Source organism: Lytechinus variegatus, chromosome 4 (assembly GCF_018143015.1).
Source record: "Lytechinus variegatus isolate NC3 chromosome 4, Lvar_3.0, whole genome shotgun sequence".
In the NCBI taxonomy this organism is placed as follows: Eukaryota; Metazoa; Echinodermata; class Echinoidea; order Temnopleuroida; family Toxopneustidae; genus Lytechinus; species Lytechinus variegatus.
Window position 1 is genome coordinate 49,608,123 of NC_054743.1, and position 13,546 is coordinate 49,621,668.

The window sequence follows — 13,546 nt, forward strand, 5'->3', positions numbered from 1 at the left end:
ATTAGAAGAACTTTTGCAGGGATTTTTCAAAGTTCACAGGTACATTTTTGTTGGCAGTGTAAAAGCAAATTATGTGAGCTCTCTAAGCCTAAAGTGTAGTTGGCGTGGTCGACGTGGATGGCTGCCGAGCTTGTGATTTTCAATCTCGTGCCTTGCCTGCTTATCAGACCATGCTGCTCATGCTTGTATCTTCGAGACCTTAACTTAAAAAAGTCTTCTTGAATGCGGATATAAGTATAGGGTATTTTCGAGCCTGAACAAGTTCTTGTAATTTAACATGTACTCTGGTGATTGGGGCCGTATGAATACACTTATTACGAGCTTAATGCTAGCCAATGAATCAGAGGTCAAAGGTCACTTACAAAGTTATCTTTTAGATCAGGATGATGTTGGTCCATTCCTGTACAAAAAAGAGTAAAGAAAATATTGAATTATAATGAAGTTAATGGGCAGAACATATTCATCAATAGTTACTTCACAGAAATTAACTCGGAAACAAAATAACTTGAAAGAAAATTAACTAGTATAAAATTAATCGATACTTTTACATGTATGTAAAGATTTGAAATAAATAAAAATAAAAATGTACATGTTAAAAAATCATTTGATTAGAAAGTTACTTGAGAGAAATTCAGAAAAAATATTTGATCCAATTTGTTTTTTGTGTAGGACTTGATTTTTTTGTAGAAAAAAAAATGTATGTAAAATAATATTTGTTTGTATAAAGCTGAACAGGCTACTCTGGATAAAGATTTGAAATACATAAAAATAAAAATGTACATGTTAAAAAATTATTTGATTAGAAAGTTACATGAGAGAAATTCAGAAAAAATATTTGATCCAATTTTTTTTTGTGTAGGACTTGATTTTTTTTATTTTGTAGAAAAAAAAAATGTTTGAATGGAGATTTTGAAAGCATAATATCCAGCTTGCAACAAACAAGGCTAATAACTGCCAGACATATATTCCTTTTTTTACCTATAAAATCAAAGAAATTTATTTAGTGAAATATCATTGGCACATGCATCATCTTACTGTATACACACGTGACTTCACATTTCAGATGGACTTTCTAATAAAATAAAATCAAGTTTTAATTAATATATAATTCTGATAAAGAAGTCAGACACCAATTTTCATGCAACATCCAATATGCAACATAAACATTCACAACATTTATAGAACATATATCTTTTAAATCTTTTCATATCAGGAGTGTTTCAGTGCATAACTTGTACACATTCAGAAGATTAAAGGTCAAGTCCAACCCAGAAAAATGTTGATTTGAATCAATAGAGAAAAATCAGACAAGCACAATGCTGAAAATTTCATCAAAATCGGATGTAAAATAAGAAAGTTATGACATTTCAAAGTTTCGCTTATTTTCAACAAAATAGTTATATGAACGAGCCAGTTACATCCAAATGAGAGAGTCGATGATGTCACTCACTCAGTATTTCTTTTGTTTTTTATTGTTTGAATTATACAATATTTCAATTCTTACAAATTTGACTATTAGGACCTCCTTGCCTGAAGCACAAAATGTTAAAATAATGGAATTCCACGTGTTCAGGGAGGAATGAAACTTCATTTCACATGACAATGACGAGAAAATAAAAATATTTCATATTTATAATAAAATACAAAAGAAATAGTGAGTGAGTTACATGTATGTCATCAACTCTCTCATTTGGATGTAACTGGCTCGTTCATACAGTGCGTCCCAGAAAAAACGAAACCGAGATTTAGCGATCATTTATCATTACTTAATCATAAATAAAATAGGCAAATGACCTACCAATGTAAAGCTTAGAATCTCTTCTTTCATCTGATATTACTTAGATTATTTTTCATTCACGCATGAGTGAGCAAATACAATTTGAAGGAAGGATATCAAAAACTCATTTGGCGGGGGGTATCTGGGTTTCAAAAAGAAAACCACATTTTTGAAAAGTTCAATATCTCCTCTTTAATTTGATACCTAAATTACAGAAAATGGTCAAGAAATAACAAAGTTCTGGTCATTTGAAATAAGGCTTGAATTTCAATAATTTCATAAAATGAAGAGGTTCTCCAGGCTGGCTTTCAAACTCACTCGACACTCCGTTTTGTTGACGATCAGCCATGCATTAAATCTTTTGTTCACCTTGCGAAAGCTTCTGTAGGAAACCGGTGAAAACTCGTTTATCTCATGAAATTATGGAAATACAAGCCTTATTTCAAATGACCAGAACTTTTTTATTTCTTGACCATTTTCTGTAATTGAGGTACCAAATTAAAGAGCAGATATTGAACTTTTCAGAAATGTGGTTTTCTCTTTGAAACCCAGATACCCCCCGCCAAATGAGTTTTTGGTATCCTTTCTTCAAATTGTTTTTGCTCACTCATGCGTGAATAAGAAATAACCTAAGTAATATCAGATGAAAGAGGAGATTCTAAGCTTTAAATTGGTAGGTCATTTGTCTATTCTATTTATGATTAAGTTATGATAAATGATCGCTAAATCTCGGTTTCGTTTATTCTGGGACGCACTGTATAACTATTTTGTTGAAAATAAGCGAAACTTTAAAATGCCATAACTTTCTTATTTTACTTCCGATTTTGATGAAATTTTCAGTGTTATGCTTGTTGAATTTTTCTCTTTTTATTCAAATCAAGTTTTCGTTGATGTGGACTTGTCCTTTAAGAATTTGAATAGCAACAGGGAATGGCATTAATCTGTGATGTCATACTATTCAAGTGGGGAGGGGGGTTGATGAAATATAGATCATTCCCCCCCCCCCCCTCCTGAACAACAGACTCACTGCTAGGATTAATCACTAGTGGTGACACAAATGGGGGGAGGGGTACCAAAGATTACAGTATAGGCTCTACTATTAAAAAGAGCACTTGGATTAGGTCTGGCCTTAAGGAAGTTATTGAGGCATGTACATCACTGGTCATTCTCATAAAAGTAGGCTTACATATATGTATATGTACAGTACATGTACAGAATACAGTCTACTTAATTGTTTTGCCATGCATGAACATGTACCTATCATGTATGTACATGTAACCACTTTCAGGCATTTAAGTTCGATAGTTTGAACTGCTAGCCTTTTGACAAGGCCTTGTGATTTGGCTATATCCCCATGGAGAGGACTTCAGTCTGAAGGATTTTGAAATAAACATAAAAGACACAATGAGCCTTGTCTAAAGGCTAGACCACTGTTTTTTAGGGCACATATACTGCACAAATGACAAAAAATTCAAAGGGCACCAAAAAATAATCAATGGAAAATAAGAGGGGTATTGCCCTTTCTTTCACAGGCCGTCTCTTTCCCCTCTCCCGCTCTCTCTTTCTCTCTCTCCCGTTTCTCTATCTATCTCAATTGGTCGATCTAAATTTCTCACCACCTCTTAATTCTTCTCCCTTCTCTTTGATAGTACAAATCCTATCAATTGTGTCATTTTTAAGAAATGTAAACATGATGATGATCCTGCCAAGTTTTGAATAAAACGTTCATGCTCATAAAACAAATAAAATAATTACAGATGCAAAAATATATGCACCTTTATATTATAAACAAAGTGAAAAATCATATAAAACTTGGATTAAATAGAGCAAATTTACAAACAAATGAAAGTTGTAAGGCATGCATAACATACAAAACATGCATTTTTAGAGGAACAAAAGTTGCAAAGGTACCAGCTTGCATATAAAACTCTTTTAACATTCTAAAACAAAGAGCAAGTAAAAAAATATATATACATATATTAACTGGTACTCTTTAACAGACTTACCATTCATCTTCCAGTGGAAATGTTATGAGGAAAAGAAATTAAAACTACCAATGTTAGATAACAGCTATAATTAAAATCTACCTTCAAAGTTGGGCAAATATCATATATTCGCCTCACATATTCATTAACTCGTACATTAGCTAGTGACAGAACTTTTACAGTGTAGGTTTCAAAATCCTGGAACGACCTTCCACTAACAATTAGACAGTCTCCATCATTAGCAATTTTCAAAAGGTCATTGAAAACTCATCTCTTTCGTACTCTGTATTTTTAAAATATTACATTTATATAGTTCATTGTAAGTGCTTTGGGTCTAGTGGGAAAAGTGCAGTACAAATAATAAGTAATAATAAAGGTGTATGTGTGACTCTTAACATACAGACAGGTTGATTACATTGTATTCTAGGGAACAGTCAGGTTGTGGAGTTATGGTATTCAGTAGAACCTATCGATTAGTCAACAAAAGATTCCTCTCACATAAATCAGGTTTTAAATCATTGATAACAATAAATGGGAAAAAATACAAGAGCAATATCATATTGTAAAAATTAGAAGATTGATAGCTACAGTATATTAAGCATCCCTTTTATAAAACAAGAATAAGAACCAGCTTTATTTTAACCTCCCCACTCTAAATTCTCAGAACAATACATTTACTTATTTTAATCTGTAATCTTTGAGTGTTTGAGAACTTGTCAGTAAAAAAGTGCTTACTTAGTGCTTACATCTAATGCGAATGCCATGCTTATTTCATTAATTTCTCAGCAATTACGCATTTTTACCCAGAATCACTTGACACATAGTTTTACTTATACAAAGAATTGGGTGGTCTTATCAATGTATTCTGTTCAAACTCATCCGACATTCATCATAATCTTTATAAAAAAGATACCAAAAGTCTTCACTTCATATCATATTACATGTACCTGTCCCCAACCCCACAAAATGGGGAGGGGGGAGGGAAAAGACTTAAACCCTGATGGCCATTACCAAATTGATACACAGAGAAGTTCACAATTAACTTCCAACGGGTCTTGAAATACGCATTATTCACATTTTCTGCTTTCAAGGGCGCAGGCATGTTCTCTTTCTCGAGCTCACTACTGGCGTATTTGTGGTGGACAACTACATGTAGGATGCCCGCGCTGCAATTGCTATTGAATGTATGTAACTTACCATCATCAACGATAGTGACGACCACGCCCTTTCCTGTGTATCCCAGCTTCCATGCAGGCATGAGGTTCATGTCCATTCCTGGTGTAGCACCCTCCTGGCCATCATTGTACTGAGAGGGGAAGATTTTTAATATCATAATCACACATAATTTACAATTTCAGTCAGATTAAAGAATTCTATTCATGGATTCATACAGTACTCTTCATTAATTCATTTTCATTAACTTTTTTTATTATGTTCATTCTTTGAATGCTTGAGCATCCAAACTGGGTAGCCATGCTTAAAGATAAATTCCAGTTTTGGCAACGATCTCAAAATGTCTTTTTACAGAATCTAATATAATGACCACCCAGGTGTTTGTTTGTATGAAAAAAAAATATATGCCAAAGGATTCTGGAAGAAATTGCGTAATTGCTGAGAAATCAGCAAAATAAGCGCGGATTCAGTCACTTCCGTCGGGTCTTTATTCCAGCAATAATAATACACTGTCCCACGTGTGCCTATCTGTGTTGGTGATCTTCAGTGTGAACATTTTTCAGCGTAGACTTCAAGATTTCACAAAGCTCAGTTTATGTAACTGTACCAGATCTAGATCCTCGATGATATACTGACAATTAAGCCTCGTTTTACAGACTTTCTCATGAAATCAGTGTTTACTGCAACTACTGGCATTTCTCTTTAATGTAAGTCTGGATTACAGTATATGTATGCAATGCTGCACTCAACCCAGTATATCCAATAGGAAGAACTTCCTCAAATACTTCAGCAATTATATGGTGCACAGCTAAAGCCAAGGTAATAATAGCAGCGCTATGCTTGCTTATATAGCACTCAATACTTACTTTGTCAGAAGTCTCTAAGTGCTCTACAGTATATGTATATGCAGCATAATTACCCTGGCTTTAGCAGTGCAGCTGTTACGCGCGCTGCGTTTCAAGGAATAAATTCCTGCCAGGTACCCATTTACCTCACCTGGGTTGAGTGCAGCACATTGTGGATCAATTTATTGCTGAAGGAAATTAAGCCATGGTTGGGATTCGAACCCACGACCTTCTGTTTCAAAGTCCGGAGACTAATCCACTGGGCCACAATGCATCAAAAAAGCGCTTAATAAATCCAGCTATTATTGAAAAGCCCTTAATAAATGTTGCATATTATGATCATTATTAATAATTATACTTGCTTATATAGCGCTAAATACTTACTTTGTCAGAAGTCTCTAAGTGCTCTACAGTATATGCAGCATAATTACCCTGGCTTTAGCAGTGCAGCTGTTACGCGCGCTGCGTTTCAAGGAATAAATTCCTGCCAGGTACCCATTTACCTCACCTGGGTTGAGTGCAGCACATTGTGGATCAATTTCTTGCTGAAGGAAATTAAGCCATGGTTGGGATTCGAACCCACGACCTTCTGTTTCAAAGTCCGGAGACTAATCCACTGGGCCACAATGCACCAAAAAAGCGCTTAATAAATCCAGCTATTATTGAAAAGCCCTTAATAAATGTTGCATATTATGATCATTATTAATAATTATACTTGCTTATATAGCGCTAAATACTTACTTTGTCAGAAGTCTCTAAGCGCTCTACAGTATATGCAGCATAGTTACCCTGGCTTTAGCAGTGCAGCTGTAACGCCCGCTGCGTTTCAAGGAATAAGTTCCTGCCAGGTACCCATTTACGTCACCTGGGTTGAGTGCAGCTCATTGTGGATCAATTTCTTACTGAACGAAATTACGCCATGGTTGGGATTCGAACCCACGACCCTCTGTTTCAAAGTCCGGAGACTAATCCACTTATCTAATCATTAATACCTCAGTCACATTTGCTCTACAGCGAGTCGAAGACAGCCGTTTTATGAAACCACCTATATGTAGCTGGAACAAAGAAATGTTAAAACGGCTGTTTTCGACTTGCTGTACGGCCACCGTAGGTGAAATGTGACTGAAGTCAAATCTATTCAAATCAAAGTAGAGTATGAGCAACAATTGCAAAAACCTAAACCTGCCTATATTAGCATACAGATGACATCGAAGTGACATGCTACAAACCTATGAACCTTTTTTATTTTAGGTCTAGACTACATGCTATATACTTACCAGATACCACTGTTTTTTAAAGAGAGGATCATTGAATGGGATAGCCCAGTTAGCCCCTGTCTGGTCTGGAGGTACGACGTCATCGGCTCTTTTCTTCGCATGAGCTATAATCCTCTGCTGTTCAACCCAAGTAACCTACATAAATAGAAACACAAGAATGATAAAATATGACATTCAAGACATCACATCTTAATTTTTTTTTTTCGAGAATCAGAAGACTTTTGACCAGCCAGCCAGAACCCACATCAACTCACCAAAATAAATATAAAGATTTTATAATTATATATAACAAAATTTATCAACAATAACCTACACAAGTACTTGATTGAATGCAGACGAAATTAAACAATGACTTTAATTACATGTATAAAAAGATCAAGATTTTAAAATGATATGTATAATATTAATGTATATTTGTATGTTTTTACATGTATATATCATTAAAAGAAATAAATTAGAGTATTTAGTCTCTCCCCTCAATCAATCAACAAATATACAGTATAAAAAAATTGATCAACAATAACCTACACAAGCACTTAATTGATAGCAGAAGAATTTAAACAATGGCTTTAAGAAAGCAACATTTGAAGTTTGAGAATCACTGAAGCATAAGAAGTGCACACTGTGCTATCTCTGTAAAACCTCCAAGCAGTCTGGCAAAATTGTGTCAAAGAAACAGTTTGCACCCTGTTCTTATTCAATTTTACAGCCTGAATTTTCAACAGAATGAAGAAAAATAATTACTCCAGATGAGCTAATTTTTTAATTGTTGCAATTTGGAGACCAAATTACTAGTTTGACTATTTACAGAGGACCTTCTCAAGGGATTTGTTGGTTTTTGGGGGTGTCCATGGATTAGCATAGGTCTACATGTAAGTTCAAGAAATGGTCTTGTGCATGGAGCAAAACCCCAAGAGCCTTAAGGTCAGTGATGCGATCGAGGCCAGTTTGCCGGCCTTGGCGTTGGCCAAGTCACATGTACAACGTCTATGGGAGAAGGTTATCTCCAGCGGCCCCCATGACAAGGAAATACCAGTATCAACTACATCCCTGGGCCCTGTTTCATAAAAGTGATTAATATGGTAACTTTGCCATCCAATGGTAACTACCATGGTAACAGTGCTCATCAGCCAATCAAAATCAAGGATTCCACGAACGATACCATTGGATGGCAAAGTTACCATTATAATAACTTTTATGCAACAGGGCCCTGGTTAGGATGGAGGAAAGAAGAGTTACCCTTGAATCTTGTGATAATAATTTATTGTAATTTTCAGCAGCCCTCCTGGACCTCTTGCTCATCTTTTTCCTCAAGAATGCATACGTATCCTTCAAAGTACCAACCTGCATGCAATAATGAAATTTAAAAAAAGATAAGACAACAAACGGTGAAATGTGGATTGCAACAATTCAATCAAAATAAGAGTCAGTTAAAAATACCAATATCTCTGTCTAGACATCAATATGGCCTCAGGTAATGAGTCAGTAATCTCAAGAGCATGCAAATATTCAAATGTCAAGCAAACAATAACTTTCATCCCAGTCACCAACAGCCACAAATATATCTCTGTCGTGCAAAAGTATGTGTAGTTTCACGTGAAAATTCAATGAGATATTGTGGTGATTTTAAATAGAAGTGAAATGGAAGTTTGTAAACTGCATTGACTGCAATGTGATATTTTTTGTTTGTCTGACATTTACATAAAATTCAAGCTAAAATTAAAAACTTATCTATTCCAATAGTATGTACAGCACCTAGGAAGCTCTTGCAGCGCAGTAGAATATATATAGTTTTTGCGCTATACATAAATGCATATTATTAATTATTATAATGCCTCTTTGACCACGTGGAAACGCATCATTCAATCGCCCAGTGGGCTTTGATGGGCTCGGTATTATGTACAGGACTGAATAATGTCGCTGTAGGAATGCTAAATTATGACCGTCCAGGAAAGTATGTTTCTGTGTTGCAATAATTTGTTTATCTTGCCTGTATGTCTATGCAGTGGTTGTAAAATAAATAGATAAGGGTGTGCATCGTATACATGTACTAGGTGTTTGCATTTTGAATTTTCAAATGTCAAGTGCAGTAGGATAGAAAGCAAATAAAACCTGAAGAATTAGTACTCCAGATTTGAGAAGGTACATGTGTATATTTGATGCTTGATACGCAACAAAATCAACCAGTACATTCAATACATGTACTCTTATTAAGTATGGGCATTACTATGTAACCAACTTTTCAGGAATGACACGCTACATGTATTCCATGTTTCTAATTAACTCTTCATGCGTTCACCTGTAAACCCCCTGTGTGTTGCATTATTTCAGCAGTGATCCCCTCTACGCAGTATAATACACTCTGTTATTTAGAGTGCCATAACTTTTTATCTGATCATTTTGAAAGAAAATGTTGTGTAGCAAACTTGTAAAGTGTCTCCTGGGCTTTCTTATCGTATATATAAATTTATAGGATAAATTATGGAAAAATGTACAGTAAATTACATTTTCTAAATGCTAAATAAAGAGGCTTTAATAGGAGGAAATCATAATTTGTAAACAAATTTTCGGCATTACTCCTATGTATTAAGATCGCATGCTCGATCTTTAATGAAAATCATAAGTCAGAAAAAATTGGAACCAGTGGGGTTCGAACCTGCCATCTACTGCTTTCCGGGCAGCGACTTAACCACCAGGCTATTCTGGTTCACGGCTAAATCACGATGAACTGGAATTCAAATACCCTCGATCCTCTTCTTTCTGACTCATTAATATGCATAACATGCAAATGCAGTCCGCCGTGGACAATAGATAGTAAATAAAGAGGCTTTAATAGGAGGAAATCATAATTTGTAAACAAATTTTCGGCATTACTCCTATGTATTAAGATCGCATGCTCGATCTTTAATGAAAATCATAAGTCAGAAAAAATTGGAACCAGTAGGGTTAGAATTTTCTAAATGCTTTCTCCTAATACTTCCAACAAAATTTAGCCCCCTTTTACTTTGGTTCTTGTGTTAGTGGCATGATTTTTATTTATCCACTTGGACTGTTCATTACATAAGCTTTGTAATATTGATACCAAAATCATGATAATCTGATAAAAAAAGCCCATATATAGTGGAAAATAAAAGAGAGTAAATTTTTGCCTGGTCAAGGTACTATACTCCATTGAAAGGGTCGCTTTCACATTCGTGCCATGAGTCACAGACTCCTAACAATAAACCTGGCCATGGTTTTGTTTGTGAGGAGGGTTTTATTGATTTTCTCCTCTCCTTTTTCAATGAACCTCCTGGCTGTGATCAGGATGTATTGATTTTTGGGGAAAACTCAACGATTCTGTAATTTGTAAACTGCGATAATCCGTCGAACGCTAAAGTAATGTCGCACGGGCGATCGATCGGGACCGCATACATTCGTAATTCCGAAGCTTCGTAATTCCGAAGGTTCGGTTATTCCGAAGGTTCGTATTTCCAAAGGTTCGTCAATCCGAAAACGAAATAAGGTTCGTAATTCCGAAGGTTCGTTAATCCGAAAACGAAATAAGGTTCGTAATTCCGAAGGTTCGTTAATCCGAAAAAGAAATGAGGTTCGTAATTCCGAAGGTTCGTCAATCCGAAAACGAAATAAGGTTCGTAATTCCGAAGGTTCGTTAATCCGAAAACGAAATAAGGTTCGTTAATCCGAAAACGAAATAAGGTTCGTTAATCCGAAAATTAAATAAGGTTCGTATTTCCGAAAATGAGAATAATTCATTTTGGTAACAAAAACAATGTTGTCGTTACAAGATTACACGATATTATGCAATGATAGTAATAACGATCGATGATACATGCGTGTGTTGTGGCCAAAAGCATGTATATCATTAAAAATATAGGCGCCCTGATCAAGCATAGGCCGATTTCGATTTTATCTGAGCAATTGCTGCCTAAGCAAATGGTTTAAAGATGCAGGGATCAAGTGTGTTGGTCGCGTGCGAGTAACCTCTAGATAATAGGATTTGTATTGGAGGGGATGTCATTTTTAATAACAGCTTCTGCTGGTAATAAAAATAATACTAATAATGATCCTTGTGAGATGTTGAAAGCGCGAATCGCAAGCTCAAACTAGTAGACATTTCAAGACGTGAATTGAGCATTCGGAGCATTTTTTGTAATCGTGAGAAAGATGTGTATCTTTCTAAAGAATTAATGCGAGGGCGAGCTGTATACTGACCAGGGGCCCGTTGCATAAATTGTTTTTACAGGAGTTTTTGTCCTGTGCTAAAGTCAATGGCGGAAATCAGACTAACCTTAGTTTTCAGTTTTTACCAGTTTTCTAAGGTAAAAAGTTTTATGCAACAGGCTTCAGAAAGTAATCTTTTAAGGACTGCATTTAGTGACTCATGAATAGAGTATATATCTCACGAACTAAATAATGAGAGCGCGAACCGCAAGCTTAAAATTTGTGATATTCCAACCTGAAAACTGGACATTTTATACTTTTTTTTATTTGTAACCAGGAATAGAATGAGTTCCTCAATAAACAATACTTGATACGAGCGAGAAACGTGAGCCAAACTTTTCCGATTTTCCAAACCTGAAAACTGGACATTCTAAGCATTCTTGTAAAAAAAAATAATAATAATAGCTGGGAGAACAGTGTTCAGAACTGAAATGGCTTCCCTGGGTAAATAATATCTATATCAATTATCATTCTAGACCTGCATGAAATTTACAAAAGTTTGAGCACGTGATTCGCTCGCAACATCTCACAAGGATGCCCTTTTAACAGTACTTGACCAAAAAGGCGAATTTTACATATTCAGATTGGATTTTTTCCCCCAAACCGCTTGCTCGCTACGCTCCCAGAAATGAAACGTAAATATATAACTCTAGTGATCACTTTAAAAATTGTGCTCAATTTAATTACTACAAAACACACAACCTCTTTACACAGATGATAATCTCATGGTGAAAATATCCGCTTGCACCAAATTGCCCCTATTGGCCCTTTTTTTGCTTTGCGTCCCCCCCCCCCCGAAAAAAGAAAATACGTTCCGCCGCCATTGGTTGAAAAACGCATCGTCTTCATGGCAAACTGCAAAAAGTTCTTAATGTCCCCTTTAGATCAGGTCAGAGCTTATATATTTAAAATTTCTGTTCGCGCTTCTTGCTCGCAGTTATTATCTAAATTTAGTTACATAGGCATCTCGTTTTGAAGATCACAAACATATTGCCCATCAAAAAAATATATAGCTCGCGCTTGCATTATTTAAAAAGGGTTTATCATGTTATTACATATTTACTTTATTTTATAAGTATAAAGCTAATTGACTGTTAGGACTACCCTTTCAAAGAAGAAAAAAAAAAAAACAAGTGGAATGCCTCTGGCCGTCTCACCTGCATCACGCGGTTCAATATAGCAGCAGTGCTGACTTTGAATACTACTCTAACTCGCACAAGATGTTCAGTGATACATGGTTACTCTTATGTCCACTTTTTATGAACTAGACCAATAAACTTACAGAGATATGATGGTTATTCAACGAAAAACCCCAACATGGCCAAAGTTCATTGACCTTACATGACCTTTGACCTTGATCATGTGACCTGAAACTCGAACAGGATGTTCAGTGATACTTGATTACTCTTATGTACAAGTTTCATGAATCAGATCCATAAACTTTCAAAGTTATGATGGTAATTCAACAGATACACCCAATTCGGCCAAAGTTCATTGACCTTTGACCTCGGTCATGTGACCTGAAACGCGCACAGGATGTTCAGTGATACTTGATTACTATAATGTCCAAGTTTAATGAACTAGACCAATAAACTTTCAAAGTTATGATGGTAATTCAACAGATACCCCCGATTCGGCCAAAGTTCATTGACCCTAAATGACCTTTGACCTTAATCATGAGACCTGAAACTTGCACAAAATTTTCAGTGATGCTTGATTACTATTATGTCCAAGTTTCATGAATCAGATCCATAAACTTTCAAAGTTATAATGGGAATTCAACAGATATCCCCAATTCGGCCAAAGTTCATTGACCCTAAATGACCTTTGACCTTGGTCATGTGACGTGAAACTCATGCAGGATGTTCAGTGATACTTGATTAACCTTATGTCCAAGTTTCATGAACTAGGTCCATATATTTTCTAAGTTATGATGACATTTCAAAAACTTAACCTCAGGTTAAGATTTCGATGTTGATTCCTCCAACATGGTCTAAGTTCATTGACCCTAAATGACCTTTGACCTTGGTCATGTGACATAAAACTCTTATAGGATGTTCAGTAATACTTGATTAACCTTATGGCCAAGTTTTATTAACTAGGTCCATATACTTTCTAAGTTATGACGTCATTTCAAAAACTTAACCTCAGGTTAAGATTTGATGTTGACGCCGCCGCCGTCGGAAAAGCGGCGCCTATAGTCTCACTTTGCTTCGCAGGTGAGACAAAAAAAACTTTAAGCTGCCGATCGAGGAAAATAGGACA

At 35.6% G+C, this 13,546-nt stretch overlaps 1 protein-coding gene across 2 annotated transcripts in view; it reads right to left on the minus strand.

The window, feature by feature from the left end:
* LOC121414232 (PC3-like endoprotease variant B) overlaps positions 1-13,546 on the minus strand; it is a 35,804-nt gene that overhangs the window by 15,311 nt on the left and 6,947 nt on the right. For both annotated transcript variants that reach the window (XM_041607343.1, XM_041607342.1), the window contains exons 3-6: positions 8,297-8,401; positions 7,058-7,192; positions 4,960-5,068; positions 363-400 (exon numbers count right to left, since the gene is read on the minus strand). In XM_041607343.1, coding sequence (XP_041463277.1) covers positions 363-400; positions 4,960-5,068; positions 7,058-7,192; positions 8,297-8,401 — 387 coding nt within the window. The remainder of the gene's footprint in view (positions 1-362; positions 401-4,959; positions 5,069-7,057; positions 7,193-8,296; positions 8,402-13,546) is intronic.